Below are 20,953 nucleotides of genomic sequence, written 5' to 3'. Positions count from 1 at the left end.
ATCCATTATTAGTAATTTTTGTATGAACTGTATCGTTAAAGGTGGAATTTTGAAGGGAAGAAATCAAAAAATGTATCTGCAAAAACGAATATGGTGTTTCTCACGTTGTTTATAATTAGCGTATTTGTTTTAATTTGATGTTAAAAATGCAGCTACGTTGCTTAAATTAACTTTTTTTTATGTGTAAAAAGTAGCATTTGGTCTCATTTATATGCATATGGAATATGATGCAGATTCAGTGTGTACTCATGACCCGCCTGCAGTACCGCCTCTGGCCGCCGGGGGCGCTGTGTTTCCCGCGCAGCTCTACGAAACGCTCCGGAAACCGTCGACATGAACCGGAAAATGTTCTTAATGGCCGCGATGGACAGCATGTAGCCGAAGCGTTGGACCCATCAACAACAAGACTCGTGTTTTAATTGAGCTATTTTAAAGGTTTCGTACGAGTTCACATTATTTTTTATAAGCTGACTGATAAGCGCTTCTTCACCGGAGATGGGAGTCCCGGCGTTTTTCCGTTGGCTCAGCCGAAAATATCCGTCAATCATTGTGCACTGTGTCGAGGAGAAGGTAAGCTAGCGCAGCGTTAGCGCGACTGTTTTACCGGATTGTTTTCTTATAGTTAAACATACCTGGTTTATTTAACAGTTGGTAAATGTTTACTGTGCCTTTAATGCCGCGTTGCCGGTATTTTTTTGTGGTTTGAAGGTTTTTGTTCTTTACAAATTAACGGAGGGAAACAACACAAGTTTGTGGACTCGTGGCGAGATTGTAAACAAAACAGCGTGTTTGTTTATCTCCAACGTCAGACTATTAGAAAAATGAGCAAAAACGTCAAAATTTAAGACGCATTGTAATGTAATTAACAACAATATTAATAACTTTATCAATACAACACTTTTCAAACATAAGAACAAAGTGCTTTCCAGACTAAATGATTTACATAATAGATGATTTGCATAATAAAAATAAGTAAAATTAGGAACATTAGAGCAAATACATCAAGCAGCTCGGATACATACACATTAAAGACATTTTTTAAGATGTATATAAAATACTCTACTTTGAATAAAAACTTGTAAGATACAGTTTTTCAGTAAAGTAAAATTATCTCGTTTAAGTCCTTCCCCCTCATTAAACGTTTTCAGAATATATTAACAGACAAATATATTTAATCTCAGAAGTTTACCTGTCGGACACAAGACGTCTCCTACTTCACTATAAAGTCCACTCTCAGTGTTTGTGCGCTGGGTGCTTCAGGTTTCCACATCACGCTTGTGTAAGTTGAATATTGGACCATGATTGGCTCAGGACTAGTTGTGATGTTACAAATCATGCTCGTAACCCTTAAAATCGGATTTTCAGTGAGCACAAAGCAACTTTCCACTTCTCCACTTTCAGCAGATGAACAGCCTAATCAAATAGTGATCAACATTTTTCACTATTTTCTGACATTTCATCGACCAATCAATTAATTGAGAAAATAATCAACAGATCAATCAATATGAAATAATCATTAGTTGCAGCCCTAGAAATTATTGACCAAGCTTCCAGTTTTGACCTGGAACTCTTGTTCACTGAGGATGTTGATGAAATAATGTAGCCTAGTAAAAATGACACAGAAGCACAAAATAGAACATAAAATTAAAATGTTTAGAGCTGCAACAATTAATCGATTAGTTAACAACTATTAATTTCCTACAATTTTGATTCATTTTTTTGAAGAAAAAATGTCCAAATTCTCTGATTCCAGTTTTTCAAATGTGAATATTTTCTGGTGTCTTTAGTCCTTCATGACAGTAAACTGAATATCGTTGGGTTGTGGACTGTTGGTCTGGCTTTGGAAAACAATCAATGTTTGTCATGTAGTTGATCACTCAATAAACACAAAGAGAGCATTGTCAGGGTTTAAAAAAGTGTAATAAAATAATACAATCAGAAGTACCAAACATCATATCTCTGAGAGAGAGAGAGAGAGAGAGAGAGAGAGAGAGTGAGAGTGAGTGAGTGAGTGAGTGAGTGAGTGAGTATACCACCTTTACTCTCTCTGGCGAGTTGGCACTCAGTCAGTTCTCAAGTACCCGGGCACAAACTTAAAATATCCATAGCTTACTCTAAAGGTCAGTGACCAACCTTCAGATAGAAGCAAGTTCCAGAGTTCAACTAGTCTACGAGTGTTACTTCTTCTGGACCAGATGTTCCAGAATAACAGCACAATGCTGCTTTGTGCACCAAAGCAGCATTAATGACAACGTGACATTGTTGTCACACTCACAACAAACAACACTGTCCTCTAAAGACTCATCAGATCAACACATTAAAGACACACAGAACTCTACACAACTATAATCTGTCCAACCACTGGCTCAGACAATAAGTATAATAACATAAACTAACTGTTAAACAAAGACTGTAACTTAGAGTCAACTGTCTCATTTTACAAGGCGAAGAGCCAAGTTAAAAATACACCCAGCATGAAGGTATCAGAGCAGGTGTTGAATGACACACTGATACTGACCACTTAGTTTGAGAACAACATTTGTAACATATATAATATATACACACATCAAATCATAACCATTATTTAAATCTCTCTCGGTCTCTGTTTTCTGACATTATATGATAAAAACAAGTAATTGAGAAATTAATTGATGATAAAAATAATTGTTGGTCAATTTCCAGCCGTAAAAACATTAGAATTAAGAGAAAAATGGCACTACTCCTACTAACTAACTATATTGATCACGAGGCAAAGTGCGAAACAGTTTCCTGCTAAATAGCTTGTAGTATCTTCAGATGAAGTCATTTGTTTGTGTTGTTTTATCTTCACAGGGGAAAGAATGTAACGGAGTCCGTATACCTGTCGACACAACCAAACCAAACCCCAACGAGGTGGAGTTCGACAACCTGTACCTGGACATGAACGGGATCATTCACCCTTGTACACATCCAGAAGACAAGTAGGAACCTCTGCTGTTTAGTTTGGATATTTAATTAAAATGTTGTTTTTTTTCTTTTTATTTCAATCAACTATCTGTAGATTTCCTCTGCACAGTTTTTTATTTTAGTCAAAGATCCTCTTCTGTTCTCTCTGGTATGACAAAAAAACCAAATGCTTCACTTTTTATTTGCAAATTATCCTGTTAAGATTAAGACCAATACAATAATATTTTAGGACTTTTTTGAGAAAAAGGCAGGTGATTAAACATCCAAGCATGTGCCAGAAAAAAATAAGCAGCATGAAGATGTCACCTTGGTCTCTGGGAGTTGTGATGAAAGTTTTTCACTATTTTCTGACATTCAGTGACTTGATTAACTGGGAAAAAATATCAACAAATTAATAAATGTGTGAAAGAAAGTCAGTAGTTGTAGCATCAGATGGCACTCGACGCATGGAGTGAGATAAAGGCTCTATGATAAGTGCAGGTTATAGTTGTTGTGGCAACAAAAGGTCAACCTGACGCTATTTTTAACATAACTGGTCTGAAGTGTTCTTTCTATAAACCCGTGCACATAAAAACCAGACGTGTGCACGTAATGAATAATGTAACTTTAACCTGCCAGACTCTTTCAATGGCGTGAAGACAGAACAGCATAAATGATAAATAATGAAAACATTAACAAAACTGTACACAACTTCACATTGTGAACTCTGCGTCCACAGACCAGCTCCCAAAAATGAAGACGAGATGATGGTCGCCATTTTCGAATACATCGACCGTCTGTTTAATATAGTGCGGCCCAGGAGGGTTCTCTACATGGCCATTGATGGAGTGGTGAGTTACTTTCAGTAACAGTTGAGCAGGATATTTACACAAGTTTCATAATGTTTGTGCAGTTTTGAATAACGGTAAAACTAGTTTATGCACCTGCCACAGAGCTGGATGTACACCACATTAAATCAGCCAGGAATTGTTTTTTTTAAAGGATAGTAATCAATTTGGCTGGTTGATCTGTTTTTGTTTCCTGCTCTATTTATATTTTAGTCAATATTAATATTTAGGAGAAGCTGTGTTTTTGCACAGTTGTATCCTGTTCACCAGAGTCCCTGTGAATAACAAGAATATTACCATGAAAACAAGCTCATAAAGACTAAAGGAGAACAAGCTGGAGGTTCTAGTGTTAGAGATGGTCTGTAGAAACATTTTGATGTCTCCTGATCATCAGCTAAACCCAGCTGTCTTGATTTGAAATAATGTGATAGGTAACCGGAAATCAGCTGCTTCTCAGTAGAAATAATTCTCCGTTAAACTCTTGACCAGGCTCCTCGTGCCAAAATGAACCAGCAGCGCTCTCGGCGGTTTCGAGCCTCCAAAGAAGGAGTGGAGCTGGCGGAGGAGAAGCATCGCATGAGGGAGGAGATCATCCAGAGAGGTTTGTGGTGTTTTCAGTCCTTCCTCTTCTGATGGATAGTAAACACAGAGGAAGTATGTCGACTCTCATGTCCTGACTTGTCCTTCTTTATATGCAGTGCAAACAAAACTCACACAGCATACATCACACTGACCAAAAATGAGTATTTGGTCTGTCAAGAGCTTTTATGCAAACTTGTACAGACAGATCCAGGCTTTAAAAACACAACTGGACTTCTGCTTTTTCACTTTGAAAGTGACATTTTTTAAAAAACGAGCATCATTGTGTCCTTTGGATCTCTCTGTGCAGTGATAGTGATGATGTCCGGTTGTGTTTCATGTAACTGAAGTGTAGTTTACACTCGTCTGAGAGAGGGAACACGCTCTCTCCTCTCAACACTCTCAACCCAGGTTAACAACTTTAAAACATCCACCGGCTAAAGTAGATGAAATTTAAAGTCCTGAATCTCACTTACAGCCCAACAGGGAAACTGTGTTTTTACATGTATCACTGTGTATTTTACTGATTATCCGTCTTTTAATGACCTTCCTTTCTTCCTCACAGGAGGTTATCTTCCACCCGAGGAGATTAAAGAGAGGTTTGACAGCAACTGTATCACTCCAGTAAGTGTGCTGCCTTCACGTTGAGTTGGGAGTTTCCAGCCTTTTTATGAACTCTTTTGAATGAATAATTTGACTTCTTGCATCTCCAGGGAACAGAGTTCATGGACAACCTGGCACATTGTCTTCGATATTACGTTGCAGACAGACTCAGCAATGATCCGGGATGGAGGAACGTCACGGTGAGTTTATCTCCGCTGCTCAGGCTTTCAAATCATGTTTTAGACAAAACAGGTGGTTCAAAATTTTAAAAAAATGAAACAAGGATGAAAGGATGTTTTTTTCACTGTGGTTGTATGTTAATGTGGCATGAGCTCTGTCTTTAACTGTCTGTTTTCTTTCATCCAGGTGTTCTTGTCTGATGCCAGTGTTCCAGGTGAAGGAGAACACAAGATTATGGACTTCATCAGGAGACAGAGAGGTACAGCTGCCTCACACTGATTAACTTCAGTAATTAATGCATGTTGGTTGCATTTAAAATGCAGCACACGTAGCAGGATAGAGCATAAAGAAAAAAAACAAGCTTTTAAAGGTTAGAAACCAAACAGATGATACTGCATACGACAGTTATACTTTTATAGCATTGCAAGCAAATACAAGATGCATCTAATATGTATTAAAAACAATATCAGATCATCTGTAGCAGACGTTTGTTGACTCTCTCTTGCGATTCACTTCGACAGCTCAGCCCAACCACGACCCCAACACACACCACTGCCTGTGTGGAGCCGACGGTAAGCTTTCAATGCCCCTCCATGACATGTGAAAGAAATATGTGCACAATACAATGCAAATGAAATTATTTCTAGCCAGAAACGACATTTTAACATTTTTTTTTCCTTTCTGTGTGATGACTGATCAGCTGACCTGATCATGCTGGGACTGGCCACCCACGAGCCAAACTTCACCATCATCAGAGAGGAGTTTAAACCCAACAAACCTCGACCGTGCGCGCTCTGCGGACAGATGGGTCACGAAATCAAAGACTGTCAGGGGACGGCCAGAGAGAAGCAGGGAGAGGTGAGTGTAAACTTACCGTAACCTTCGTGATGTCGATACTTTTTAGTTTGAAATAATTAAAAAAAACGTTCTTTCATTAAGCCCTGAAACGTGCAACAAACGAGACTGTTCTCTTCTTCTCTTTCAGCACGATGAATTCGCTGACACGATGCCGGTTTCTGAGCAGGAGTTCATATTCATCAGGCTCTGTGTGCTGCGGGAGGTAACGACATCTACATTCAATCAATAAATAATGGCTTTTTAAACAAGCGACCGCCGGTGACACTGTCCAGTCTGTTGAATGAACCAGCATCACCGTTCACCTGTCATTATTCTATGAGGACATTTTTAATTCAAAGAGGTGCTGTAGCGTTTGGGTGACTGTCTGTGCATCGTGCAGAGTGTTAATGGATTTGAAGGTGTTTGGAGCAACATTTAAAATTCTACTAGTTGGTCTAAAAGGGGAGAAAAATAATTTAACTGTCAATCATTTGTACAGTTCAGTGTGTTTGCTCTTTACTGATTGTCATTTTGTTATTCGGCCTAAAACTTGATAAAGTTTGGTTTGAGACATCAGGTTTCTTGGACATTTTGGAACTTGTCTTTATTGTCTGAAAAAGTGTTTTTCCTGGTCTAATTAGGGCCACGTTTGAACAGAAATGGCTACAGGAGCAAAGCACCTATCAAATCATCTCCTTTAATTCTGCTCTCCTCATGTTTTCAGTACCTGGCCAGAGAGCTGACGATGGCCAGCCTCCCGTTTCCCTTTGACTTTGAGAGGAGCGTCGACGACTGGGTCTTCATGTGCTTCTTTGTCGGAAATGACTTCCTGCCACACCTGCCGTCCTTAGAAATCAGGTGAGCTTCACGTTACGCCAGAAGTTTTGTTCACGCTTTAAACATCAACCAGTTTCTGTCAGTGTTGTGTTGATTGTGTTTATAGTGTCTCAGCCTGATCTTCACTTTAACACTGATGGGACTGAAAACTTATGTTGTTCTGTTTCACTACTTTATTTTATTTGTAGAAGGATTAAGTGATAGTCGGTAATGAATGATAGTTGGTAAGCTGCCAGAGTGGCGAGCAGAGCAGCCAAATGTCTCTCTGTCAAAGCTAAAGTAGCACTTGGCGAGTGTTTTTTTTGGCGTCAGTTCAATGTCTCATTTAAATGAACACTGAATTACTTGTTTTTAATGGTTCACTGGTGTTTCTGTGTCTTTTTTTTAGAGAGGGAGCGATAGATCGACTGGTCAACATCTACAAAGACGTTGTGCACAAAACCGGAGTGAGTATCATCACTAATCTGAGCACAACAAGGTCACACACACACCCTCGCTGGGAAGCATGCTGGGAAATGAAGTAGGAGAGGGTTCAACAAAAAAAGTAAATTATCTCCAGACCGCTCCTGCAGTCTGCTGAAGATGAGGCGTTTGTTTCCGTCAGTTTTTTTCTTGACTGTCAGTTACCGTGACCTGACCCGTCCTGTCCGTCTCTCAGGGTTACCTGACAGAGAACGGATTCGTCGAGCTGGAGCGAGTAGAGATGATCATGCAGGCGGTGGGCGTCGCCGAGGACAACATCTTCAAAAAACGCAAAGAAGATGATGTAAGTTTTCTGCAGCTTCACTCTAATTTTAGCTTATAAAAACATTAAGGCTGGGTATCGAACCTCTGCACTTTTTAAATTACCAAAGGTTTGTATCCTCTGTCTGGTGTGTAATATATAGTTCCTGATTTAAATCACCATTTTGCCAACACTAGACTATTTTGTTGAGGCAAAGTTCTTGTAAGGCTGCGTGTGTTTGGACAACATCCCCTTTTTGAATCTGATCGCTGCATCTTTCTCATCTCTTTTATTATTGCCATCTACTAAAGGCACAAGATGCCCACAAAACAAATACAATTAAATGAATAAATGTTTTGTAGAAAGGCATGGTATCATGTCACCACAGGTATCGAAAAATTTCAAATGATAACCAGCCCTAAAAGACATAAACTGCAGTCCAGTCACACGGCTCACTGCAGGTAGATAACTTACAGTTTACATTAGAACGTTAATGAAATGCTTTCAGTGGTCGCTGAGTCTTTGTTTTCTTTCTTGTAGGAAAGCTTCAAGAGAAGAATGAAAGAGAAACGGAAGAGGATGAAGGTGAGTAAAGCAGATAGATGATGATGATGATGATTGTGTTTTGGTTTTTACACTAGATGTCAAAACTTGACTGATGAAACTGGACAAAATGGGAATAATTCTTCAGTGATAGAAAATTAAGTAATAAGAGAAATTTGTGGTATTGGTGGTCTAATAGTAATTAAGATGAAAGAGTTAATTAGCCTGTTAATAGCAAGTGTGTTGAAGTTGCCACATCCTTAACCAGCTGTATGTTAGATAAAGCTTTATACTGTATATACACATCTCACACCTGGTGCTAATCCATAATCAATGACATTATTGACAAGTTATAAGAGTAAACGAGTTCATCACAATCACTGAACAGTAGAAAAAGTTAAGAGAACGCCTCGACACTTCATAGAGACTAAACCTTTGGAATATGTCCCTAAAATGTTCAATGTCTCATTAATCCTGCTGATTTTGTCACTAATATTATGATTATATTTCTAATTTTCAAGATATATTTTTTGTTAAATTTTCTTCAGAATTTTTGTATTTGAAAGATATTTCATGTGCATTCTTTTTTTGTCTCATTGTCACCACATATGATCAACATCAGTAATTATCTTTGATTAATTGTGCAGCCATATGCCCCGTTAGTTTTTGTTTACTCAGGTCAAGTTCCCTGTCAATCATTATGATGAGTGGTCATCTACATTTAACAGCACACACTGATTCTACTTTAAACTTTATTAAATTTGATGTGAATATTTGATTTGAATATTTTGATATGTATATATATATATATATATATATATATATATACATACATACATACATACATACATACATACATACATACATACATACATACAGATTCATGATATAGTGACTGCATTGATACAAACCAGTCATCCATTTACTGAATGTTTCACAATGAATGAGAGTTTTGTTTTTCTCTCTGTTGTTCCAGGCGGAGCAGCAAGGCCCGGCCTACCTCACCACGGGCCAGTTCGCCCCTCACGCCCTGGGGAGACGAGGCGGCCCCGAGCCCGTCCAGAACGCCCGGCACCAGGCCTTCGACATGAGGATGCAACACAACAAGGTGCGTTAGGTTGTTAAACGTGTGACGTCGAGTTTCTGTCACTGAATCTGGAAAAAAGACATTCTCACAGGTTGCAAATATGAAAAAGCTTTTGGGTTACTCATAAAAGTTTGATAGTTGATGATGAAAGTTTGGTAATTCGCTGTTGGTAGAGTAACATTTCTATAAGGGTTCCTACACAATTTAAAATTAAACAAAACTAGATTGTGGTTTTACTCATTTATCTCTCATGTCCTGATATTTATCATATGTAGAGTGAATGTTATGAGTGAGCTGAGTAAGTTAATGATATGTGTGTGAATTTTGGCAAAAAAAATAACATAACAGAGATGATGTAACTCTGAGGTCGCTGTCCAGTCACATATTGTGATATTTTCAGTGATGAGGTCATTACATCACTCACCAGTCAGAAAGAGGAAGACGTGTGAGTGTGTGGTGATGAATCCTCGCTGAAGAAGAGCAGTCATGATGAAGTGTTTTTTTTTCCCCTCCAGGATGCTGCTCAGTCCCTGAAGGCCACGATGAGAAATGGAGGCAATGTAAGTTCTTTATAGACGTGTCAAATCTGTGTTTTCTTCTACATGCAAACACGGCGGTGGTTGAACCAAAGGGTTTAAATAGTTTAAAAAAAAATTCTTAGGATGAAGTGCAAAATTCAAATGTTTCTTGGTCCCAATGATCAGTATTTGCCAATAAAGACTTTTTAGATAGTTTGTTTGGTATAATTGTTTAAAACCAATTATACTAAACTAAATATATAAAATGCAGTGTTTCATAATACATTTCAGTAACTAGATCTGTGGTCCATTTATGTAATGTCAACCGGTAAGACCTTGGGAACCGTTTAATCCATGTAGACCATGTGAACATTTTCGGTGATATGCAGATGTTTTAAGAACAATTTAGGTAATACTGGTATGTTAAAGGGGACGTTCCACATTTTGGGAAACAGACACATTCACTTTCTTGCCGTGAGTTCGATGAGAAGATTGATACCTCTCACTCTCTCATGTCTGTATGATAAATATGAGCGGTCACACATTACTCTGTTCTCCATTTCTCTGTTTAGCGTCGTCAGGTTATGCTAACCCATTGTTGCTAACTTCGGAGCTAACCCCCAAGCTGCAGCATTTATTAATTGGCACACTGTAGTCTGTACTGTAAAAAAAAGACGAGAGAAATAGAGAGAGAGCAGCAGTGGTTGATTGAGCTAGAGAGTGAATGAAGAGAGGGAGCGCTGGCAGCGAGAAAAAACATTATTTTCTGATTGTTTCACAGTGGTTGCGTTCCAGAGGACAAATAAACACGCCCACACCCCCCCGCACACCTCCGCTCAACCCTGCGGCTGAACGCTGCACCTCCTGATTTAGTCTGAATACGACCTTACTGCTAACCTTTTCCTCTGCTCTGCTCACATTAACCATCACTTTCCTGACGCTCACTCTCTCGCTTAACCACTCACCGGCTTACGTACTGCCCTATTCCTTAAAAAGGAGTTATGCTACCTGCAGTTTCCCAGGCAACGACACACTGTTTCGAAACAGCGCTGCTCAGAGGCTCCCAAACACTATTGATTTCCGAATGAATGGATATTTGGTGTTATTTTTGGCATTTAAATGCCATACTGAATGTTCCTGTTGTATACATTACTGGCGAATCATTGAGCGAATTTCATTTCTTCACCAAGGAAAACGTCGTTCATCGTCTATCAGTTACCTGAAAGTGTTGGATCATTACACTATATATGAATTCAAAAGCATTCATTCTCTAGCAGTAAATCTCACCTTCAGAAAACCATGAAAAGTTGATCACCATCCTTGGAAAAAAACATCTCTCAATCGGTTAAATTACATGCACTCGGCCATTTTGAAACACTGAACTCTTTTCTCGTGGATATTTTGTGTCGAACTCCAGGTTGAACATGGATGCTGCCGTTTCGTTCAGTTCATGGTCGTCACTCTATTTAACGTGTCTCTTGAGCTGTTAAATTTCCTGCCTGTGTACAGCTTTAACTATATCGACCGACAATAGCCGCCCATACATTAGCACATGAATGACGAGAGCACAAAGGCTTTAGAAAATAGGAAGGCTAAGTAGCTAAGGTAGGTAGGTTTTTTTTTTTTTTTTTCTTTTTCTATCAGCTTCCTTCAAACATGAAACACACATACATACACAAGCTTTTCTATTTTATCTGTATGGAATAAATCAGGCTCAGTATGGATTTGAATCTGAGGCATTTTCACTGATTTTAAGAATATACAACATGTTGTATAATGCAGTATTTATATGTTAATTTCTAAACGCTTCACCTAACAATCTCACACTGTTTAGAGCTCAAACGATAAGCTAATCAATTGGTTGGTCGAATCATAGAAAAATAATCTGCAACTATTTGATAATCAATTATTTATTTGATTAACTTTACAAGCAAAAACACCAAAACATTCTCTGCTTCCAGCTTCCCAATTGTGAAGATTTGCTTCCTTTCTTTGTCTTATGTGATGGTTGATTGAATATATTTGGGTTTCCAGCTGTTGGTCGAACAAAACAAGACATATGATGACATTTTATAGATTATGTTATTGATTCATCAAGAGAATAATCGTCAATTTAATCAGTGTTGAAAATGATTGTTAGTTGCAGCCACAACAGTGTTCTCTATGAAGTAGCACCAGTACTTTGGTTAAGTTTCTATTTATTTTAAATTTGATTTATGTGCCAATTCAAATCATTTTTATTGGTACAGCCCAATATCACACATCACAAATTTGCCTTCAAGGTGCTTTTACAGTCTGTACAGCAATCCAACATCGTTTCTCTCTAGAAATAATCAGTTGAACGTTAGGTTTATTTATACACTGATAAAATATAAATGTAAAAACAGAATCCAAATTGACAGCAGGAAACTGGAAGTACAAGAATGTGACAAATAATAATGAATTTAAACTAAATTACAAACAGTATCAGTTGTCTGCTCTTTGAGTGAACGCAAAACATTACAAAAACAACATATAATTCATGAAATAAGCTCAAGAATTAGACTAAAATACCTGAATTACACAAGTTGTATTCTTGACTTCTCTTTGACAACTATACAACTACACATAAATCTTTGTTTCTGCTCAGTATACCGTCTTATTTTTAGTGTTCTTTATCATTTTCATACATTGTGCCGTCTTCCTCATACGTTTGTATTTGGGGTCGTTCGCCTGCACAAGGCACAGCTCAACTCATTCATGTCATTGTATTTTGTTGTGGACTTCAAGGAAGTTCAAAAGTCCTTCTGTATTCAGTTTTCAGTGTTGTGTTGTAAAATCCATGGTGACGTCCAACCTCACAATGCTTTGAAAAGCGAGAGGAGTAAAGTTAGAAGGTTCTGTATCTGAGCGACTTGTCAGTAAAATACTGCTGCTGGTACAGGAGAGAAACCAGTCACTGTATACAGTATTTATTGTGTCTGAAAATGCAACAACTCCTAGCTTTCTCTACTCAAAATCAAATATAATGTCTACATGGGAGTCATCTTTTATCTTACATTCAATATACAGTTGTTGCATTGATAAAAACGAATGTACATGTTCTGATCTTACTGTTTTATGTATTATTTTCTCCTGTTTTTTATTTTTTTCCCCCGTTCAGTCGTCTGCAGGTCCCAGTGAAGGCACAGACAGCAGGGGGGTGAAGAGGAAAGCCGAGGACAGTGACGACGAGCCGGAGCCTGAAGACAACGTCAGGTAAACCTTTACATGCTGTGTTGGCGGGATTGATGTGGCAGCTCTGAAATCTTCTCACCGCAACCTGCCAATCGATCAATAATGTTTGAAGGCTTCGGTTATATTCAGTCTTTACCTGCTCTTATACTTTGTCCTTGCTGGTCCGATCTTTTTGGATGTGGGGACCAGCAAGCAAGTTCAGAGTGGTCACGCAGACCACGCAGGGACTATCTAATTCTAGGGCTGCTCCCTAATAGTCAACGAGAAGAGTCTTAGTCGACAATATTTTCATTGGTTGGTTAGTCGCAGGAAAAAAACACACAAACACACACAACTTCTCTTCCCTTATCCTGTCCTTGCAGACAGGCGACAGCGCTGTACGCCCTTTCACTAGCATTGTAGAAAACATGCAGTTTGATTGTCTGAGTTTGGTATCATCTCGGTATGACCACCAGGTGGAGCTTCAGCAGCTCTGCACAACACTGATCCCATTTTTTCTGCAAAGTCTGTTGCAAGTTCAGAAGTCGTGTGATGTTATACTACACTGAAATAAATTAACAAAATGTTCAGACTCCTCACTGGTTGTTTCAACACTTTCAGAATCTTTACCACTTTTGCCGTTAGCGTTGTTGTTAACAGGCGACTTGCTTCGTGCGCGCTTGTAAAATTTGTATTTTAAAGGGTCATTATTACGATTTTGTATTTTTCTGTAATGTAGCACAGTGTAAACAAAGTTACTTATAACAACTAAAACCATTTTCTGATGCCCCCAAAATATATATAATTAAATTAATATCATAAACGTGTGATGACTAGTCGACTGATGGCTTGAACTAACGACTACTAGTCGACTAGGAAAATCTTTGGTGGGGGCAGCCCTGTCAAATTCAGTCTAGTTTAATGCATCAATAGAGTAGAGAGAGAGAGAACAAAATGAAGAGAAACCGAAAGTACGCTTGTGTCGGCGAGAGAAAGAGGATCTGAAACTGACATGTTCATGTAGATATTTTAGAAAAATAAACTCCACATTTAGTGAGAAATTTGGGCATATTCACAACCAGTCTGTCCTGTTTTCTTTACATGCAGTCAAGACTTCTGGAAATATGTGTTTGGGAAAGGGAAGTTTGATAACAACAGAAACTCTGGGATACACGGTCTCTGACTTCAAACCAGTCAAATCAATGACACTCTGCTGATTGGCTGCCTGTTCTTCACACAGTGTTAACATGGTTACATGGTTAACTCCTCTAACCAGACTTTCACACCAAGAGATTCACGAGCAGCGGCGGGCGCTCTGCTCGCTGGCTCCTCGCTGGCGGCCCTCTAGCAGTCGTCAGCAGGGGGCGGGTCGTTCAAGCAGAGCTGCAGACATCACTTCAGTTGTGGCCAATATCAAGTTTGTAGTAGAGCTATTCAGCAGGCAAACTGTACACTTAAAAAGGATGATAAAATATATAATTTTTCATGTTTCCACTCTGTTATTCAGTAAGACAATGTGCCTAGTGTATATTTCTGTCATCTAAAATATCAAAACGCTGTTTTACTTTCAAAATCATGTTGTTGGCCAAGTAGCCTTTATCGGCTAGTTATAAAATACCTCTAGAACAATAAGTGTAAAAATAGCCTATTAATGCAGCAGTAAGAGATGTTTGCTGGGAACTTTAGTGCAGCAGTTGCTGTGGGAAGAACATCAAATCCTGACTGCTATTGGTTGGTGCTTCAGCAGCATCGCTGCTAATTTGCATGAAGTCAAACTCTGCTCAACTTCAACTTGTTGCTCTTGGTGTTTGCATCGCGCTGCTCACCGCTGCTCGCTGCTGCCCGGGCGTCTGAAGCCCTTCGTCTCCAGCTTTCACTGAAAACGAATGACCGCCGGCTGCTTTCGTTGCTTATGAATCTTTGGGTGTGAGCGCACAGCGAGGTCGCCTGAAACTTGCCTTAAGCACCATTTTTGACTCGTCATAGCAGGAAAAGCAGAGGTTTGACTGATAACATTAACAATGCGTCAGTTCCATTCAAATGTCCAAAAAAAGCGGTACTGTTGAACCATCATGCACTATAACGCGGTCATGAATGTGGAAAAACTAAATGAGATTCAGCCGTCATTAATGTTATTAATTACACCTGTGCTTTTCCTGCTTTGACATGTCAAAACATCAGCTATGAGATGACTGTTGATTGATCGATTTAGCCGATCAACAGACAATGAATCAGCAACTATATAGGTCATTTCTTTAAGCAGAAACAGCACATTTTCTGGTTGCAGCTTCTAAAACGTGATGATTAGAAGCTTTCTGTCATACATCATCATAAACTGAATATTAAAGACGTTTTTCCCTTTTTTCTAACATTTCATAGAAAAATGATGAATCAAGAAAATAATTGGCAGATTACTCAATAAGGAAAATAAATTAGTTTCACTTGCTACATAAACCTACTGAGAAATTAATATTGGAAATCTACACAATGATAGAAGAGATTTGGGGCTGGTGAAACTTATTCTGTATGTACTTTGTTTTTAAATAAACCAACTCACTACTCAAAATACCTTTTTAAAAAATGAATCCTAACAAATCAGCTTCAGTCAGAGAGCTGCTCATTAATGCCACAGAGCTGCGTTACAAGCTGTTTAACTCTCCGCCACCTCCCCAGCACACGCTCACCCCTCTGCCGAGCAGCTCCCGCCTCCCTCTGCACGTGATTAATATGGAAAGCAGGAATATTCGAGTAAATTCCTCTGTGACGCACTCACCAAAGCTGCTAAATCCATTGGACTAAATTGGTATTCATGGAGGCTTTCCTCTCAGGAGTCGACGCTCCCTGCGGGCCGCTCCGAGGATCGACGACACAGATGCTGGACGGCCTTGATTATGTGTGCAGAACAGCATCGCTGCCCCAAATCTACCAAGAAGTCAAAGCCATTAAACTATTCCAGCAGCAGTGAGCAAGTGAGTGCAGTGTTTTTTTTTTTTTTTTCAGCCTATAGATGAACAGAGCAGCATCCTGAACACGAGCGATTTTTAATGAGTAAACGCGTTGTTGAGGTACATTTACACTACAAACATTTGATCAACTCTTACACTCATGTTCAGCTGTAGAGTAGATTTAAATTCAAGGTCACCGACAATGTAAGCAACCAACAGTTGTAATGTCAAAGCCACAGCATCCAGACAGTAAACCCTCAAGAGAGAGTAGATCAATATTATGATACGTTATAAGCCCCTCTCCCTCCGGTCCGCATCAGTGGAAGCGACGTGGAGATCGTCAAGTCCTACAAGGAACTGGGCGTCCATCTGGACGACAAACTGGAATGGTCCACCAACGCCGAGGCCATCTACAAGAATGCCTCTCGTTGCGAGCACCATCCTCTATGCTGTGGTGTGCTGGGGCGAAGGCATCAAAGCAAAGGACGCCAACAGACTGAATACACTCATAAAGAAGGCCGGGTCCATCATTGGATCCCAGCAGGTCACACTGGAGGAGGTGGCAGAAGACAGAACGTTGGCAAAACTGCTGGTGATCCTGGAGAACACCTCCTACCCCCCTACACAGCATGTCAGCCAAGCTAAAGAGCATCTTTAGCAACAGACTCATTCAACCCTGGTAAAGCAGCGATACAGGAAGTCATTCCTGCCGGTTGCTATCAGAATCTACAATTCTGTCTTTGCTAGGCCTGCTGACATTGAACTGCTTGTGGACTAAACTTGCCTTTTATTATTTTATATTTAACACTCTGCTCTTTGCACTTCAGGGCTACCAGAACACTTGAATATATCTGGAGTGCTATTAAAGTGGGACTTACCTTTTTATTTACTTATTATTCTAATCACTTTACATGCTGTAATGTTCCACTGAATATTTGACTATATTTGAATATTTCTGTTTATGTACCTGTTGTCATCCCGAGGCAATGCAGATTCTCAGTACTCACAGTATATGTGCAAGCACCTTTGACTACCGTACATGACAGTTGTGGTTGACATATTTTTTTTAAATGTGGTGATGACGGTAATGAGCTCAACCTCATGGTAGGCATCACATGACCCCGGTTGTGGTCCAACACCTTGTGAAGTCGGCGCTCAATGAAAATGTCATTTTCTAGATGGAAATTACAACTGAAATGGAGCCAAAGCTTCAAACCAGTGGTTCCCAACTGGTGGGTCTCATTCTGAATGGGTTGTGAGCATTTGGGTGTTCTTCATCAGAAAAATGAAATTACTCTTGGAACACCACTTTTATTCTAAAATACCATTTCTCGCCTCCTAGTTAGTCGAAGTGCTACAACATACAACTTTTCAGAGCCGGTTACAGTTATTGATGCCAGCTTTGTGGATCATGTGACCCTAGCCTTGCACTTCCCTTGACTGTAGAGGTCTTTCCAGGGACGCTGAAGCTCCTCCACAACAGGCTGAACAAAACTGTTACAGAATATATTCAGCTTGGTTTTACTGACACTGAACACAAACACAAAAGAATATAAATCATTTTATGAAGAGAAGTACTGACCTGGCTTGACCTGTTGAAAACAACTTTTCTTTTTTATCATTTTCAGCTCTGCAGCTGTTGTATTTCCCTGTTCTTTGTATCAGGCCCGTTGACATGTTGAAGTATACTGTAAAAATAGTTGCAGTTGGAAAATTTTTAATTTTAAATAAGACTAAATCAGCAAGTGTTAGAGACTGCTGTTGCAATGCTTTAATGTGTCTTGAGACTTCATTGCTCTCTCTTGCTGCAATACTTATTTTGTTGAGTATTATTTTAGTTTTCATTAAAGTAGTGGTTAGCAATGTCTCCTCACAGCAAGGTTGTGAGTTTGAATCCACTGATGAGTGAAATGGATGGAAGGATGTGTGTTAAATGTGTGTTAAGTTGGTCAATCTGTGAGAGCCTGAGGAAAGAGTAGTTGGGAACCACTGCCTTAGGCCATAATCCTCTCATTGGTGAATTTTTGGGTTTTCTCCAGATGTTTGTTCTATCCAAAGTGAGAAAATCACCTCTGGATCAACAAGACTCAAACTGTGGTCATTAATATCTGCAACTGACGGTCTTTCTTTATCATAGTAGACTGTTTACCACTACTTGTTACAGTTGGTTTTATGAGGAAAACTAGTTCCATCGTCTAAATCGCTTCGATCAGTAAATTAAAACCAGGTCCATGTGTGCTGCAGGTTGTGGGAGGACGGCTGGAAGCAGAGATACTACAAGACCAAGTTTGACGTGGACGTGACGGACGAGGATTTCAGGCGGAAGGTGGTTCAGTCATACGTGGAGGGTCTCTGCTGGGTGCTGCGCTACTATTACCAGGTAACGTCTCACATCACAAAAACACACATACAACGCTGTCCTACCCTGAGCTGCATTTATATACCACTTTACCTTCAATGACAACAACTCATGGCGTGATCGCCCTTCATCTGGAATGTTCTACCAAATACGGCTTGCAAGTCTTGATGAAGGTTTGACTTGTGACAGAGGAGAAATGTTGACAAAAACCAGTATTACAGACTTTCATGAAGTTCCCACTATGAGCAGGTCAGATCTACCAATCAGATTCATGCTCCTCAGAGGATGAACTCTTTCCATTTTGGACATTAGCTTAGAATAAACTTCACAAACTCTACGACTGATTAGGCTCTGAGAATAGATATATAATTATCTCCAAAACTGGGATATAATGAATATTTGAGCTGCTGGTTAAACAGCAGAGCTTAATCTCGTTTTAGTTAATACATGCTTTTAAAAAAAATAATCAACTCTTACTGATAAATGCTTTAGAATTAAATCAATACATTTTTAATGGATATTCTGATGTCAACAAACCCCATGGACCAAAACCAACAATGAACTGATCCACTAACAAGTATTGTGTCCAAAAACTATTAAAACACATCAGTGAGCCACACACTAACAGCTCTAAAGAGTAATAACAGCGATAAGATGGTAACTCTCAGGAGAGGGCTTCCTAGTGCAGCATGTGTGGGAACATGCCATGGTTACACAGCTCTTGACTTTGCACAGAATTTTTTGTCTTTGTTGTACAAAGTCAAGAGGTTGTGAGATGTAACACAACAAGCTGGCAAAGCTCTGTTCCTGCCCTGTTACCCACTAAATAAAAAAAGGTTTGTATTCATTTTCAGTGCTGAGTAAACGAACCTGAGAGGAAAAGCACTACGATTTTAAAACATAACATAAAATTAATGGAATGATAGAAAAGAAAAGACGAGCAAGATGGATCTCTCCTCTAAATCAAACAATAGTTTTCTAACAGCAGAATAATCTTCAATCCTTAAATCACCACAGTACAAACAAGTCATAATAAGAAATAAACAACTTAAAGCCATCATTACGGCAGTACACCAGTTGATAATGTAAAACAAATTAAATTAATCCATCTGAGGCAAAGGTTTCTACACTCACACTTCCTGTAATGGAAATGAATAATTGTTTGGATGCTCAGTTTAATTTAAGGAGCAAGTTTGTTGGAAAGGTTTTAGTCTCATTTATATTTTCCAGAAAATTCACTTTTTCACAGTTTATCACGTCAGATCACAGCCACTCATTCTGCCAAACACAAGACCTGGAGAGAATAAACAGTTTTTATCAGAGCGACAGGTTTTTTTTGTCTTTTATCTTAAAAGTCAAGCACTCTTAAACCATCTCCGTACAGCTGTCTTTAATATCTCCAGTTATTTGTTTGCGGTGTGATTATACACTAAATCATTTCCTTGTTGTAAAATATTGATCTTTTATCTTGAAATAAAATAATCAGCTGCGGGGGGCCTCTCCAGAAGAGCCCGGGGGGATTTGTCCGGGCTGATTGTGCGCTCCGTGTATGCACGCTCTACGTTGACTCCACACGCCGCTCGCCAATCCAAAGCCCGTCTCGGGGGGGCCGTTCTGGATGAATTCATTAACGGGCCCTCGGCGGACGGTGGGACGTGTCTGCTCTCCGCTGCCACACATTCACGGTTCTGCCACCGCCACCGCCGCCGCCGCCACAGAGTTATGATCACGCACACCTCGCCAAATGATCAGGAGAAGGGAGAGCTGGCTTTATCCAGAACACAAAAGACCAGATTCACACTTTGTCCTGTGTCTCAGTTTTGCAGATCCCTGGTGTTTTTTAGGCGTGTAACCTCGATGTAGGCAGCATTCACCGTGCCGACAGTGTATTTGGGGCTTTTTTTTGTGGGTTTTATTTTGCTCTCTTTCAAAAATCAAACAGGCGTGCAGCGGGTAGACAGACCCACTTTGTCATGAATTTGGACCAGAAATGTAACGACAAAATATCTCCCATCAGTTTCACCCAGAGCTAGAATGATCCAGCCTTTTCCCTGAGTATGTGAAGGATACGGCTCTTATTTTCCTTGTTTGCTTGTGTCCCTGTGGTCAGTTTATTAGGTACAACAGGCTAAAACTAATGCAGTCTAATACAACAGCACTGTAATAAATCCTGCCGTCATAAAGGTTATAATGAAACCGTTTTAGAGAGGTGTTCATTTAACTGGCTGATGTTTGTGGTGCTGTTATTTATACTGAGATGTGTTTCTAATATTTAGTCTACCTACATTCATGCCAATGATGTGGACAAAATATTCAGACTTTTGTCAGACTGCATTAGTTCCAGCTGGGTGTATCTAATAAACTGGCAGTTGAGTATAATTTACACCTTTAAGCTATTTGATATTCAGAAGGGAACAGCAGTGTTGCTTGTCGAATAAAAAGTTAGCAGCACAGAGAAGTGCTCATATTTATGGAATATTGGTATTTATCTTTAAAGAATCTTTAAAGAATTAAAGATTAAAGAATTGAAACTAATTTAATGAACACAAATCAAATCAGGCCTTTCTGAATCTAAACTAGTAAGGGCATCAGTGCAGAAACCAAATTCAAATTGTCTTCAGTCTACAATCTAGATGTTGTATGATAATTAGTAATTCATTAATGCGTTTTGTTCAATTTATTTTGAGATATTTGGTTTTTGAAGGCCACTAGTCTTCATTTTAAACAGAGCAGACATGTCTTAAAAGTCCCTTTTTTTGGCAGAACTTCACAT

The 20,953-nt window shown here is 39.3% G+C and overlaps 1 protein-coding gene across 1 annotated transcript in view; it reads left to right on the top strand.

Annotated features, from left to right (window-relative positions):
* The first annotated feature begins 338 nt into the window (after positions 1-338).
* Positions 339-20,953, top strand: part of xrn2 (5'-3' exoribonuclease 2) — a 46,484-nt gene continuing 25,869 nt past the window's right edge. Inside the window, exons 1-18 of the mRNA XM_067571820.1 lie at positions 339-570; positions 2,833-2,960; positions 3,665-3,776; positions 4,263-4,374; positions 4,918-4,976; positions 5,066-5,155; positions 5,322-5,394; positions 5,657-5,707; positions 5,836-5,993; positions 6,121-6,195; positions 6,697-6,830; positions 7,198-7,255; positions 7,468-7,575; positions 8,074-8,118; positions 9,053-9,184; positions 9,679-9,723; positions 12,824-12,918; positions 18,066-18,201. Coding sequence (XP_067427921.1) covers positions 496-570; positions 2,833-2,960; positions 3,665-3,776; positions 4,263-4,374; positions 4,918-4,976; positions 5,066-5,155; positions 5,322-5,394; positions 5,657-5,707; positions 5,836-5,993; positions 6,121-6,195; positions 6,697-6,830; positions 7,198-7,255; positions 7,468-7,575; positions 8,074-8,118; positions 9,053-9,184; positions 9,679-9,723; positions 12,824-12,918; positions 18,066-18,201 — 1,686 coding nt within the window. The 5' untranslated portion in view covers positions 339-495. The remainder of the gene's footprint in view (positions 571-2,832; positions 2,961-3,664; positions 3,777-4,262; positions 4,375-4,917; positions 4,977-5,065; positions 5,156-5,321; positions 5,395-5,656; positions 5,708-5,835; positions 5,994-6,120; positions 6,196-6,696; positions 6,831-7,197; positions 7,256-7,467; positions 7,576-8,073; positions 8,119-9,052; positions 9,185-9,678; positions 9,724-12,823; positions 12,919-18,065; positions 18,202-20,953) is intronic.

Source organism: Thunnus thynnus, chromosome 18, assembly GCF_963924715.1.
Source record: "Thunnus thynnus chromosome 18, fThuThy2.1, whole genome shotgun sequence".
Lineage (NCBI taxonomy): Eukaryota > Metazoa > Chordata > Actinopteri > Scombriformes > Scombridae > Thunnus > Thunnus thynnus.
The sequence above is the reverse complement of the archived record's forward strand: the minus strand, read 5'-3'. Positions and strand labels throughout refer to the sequence as shown.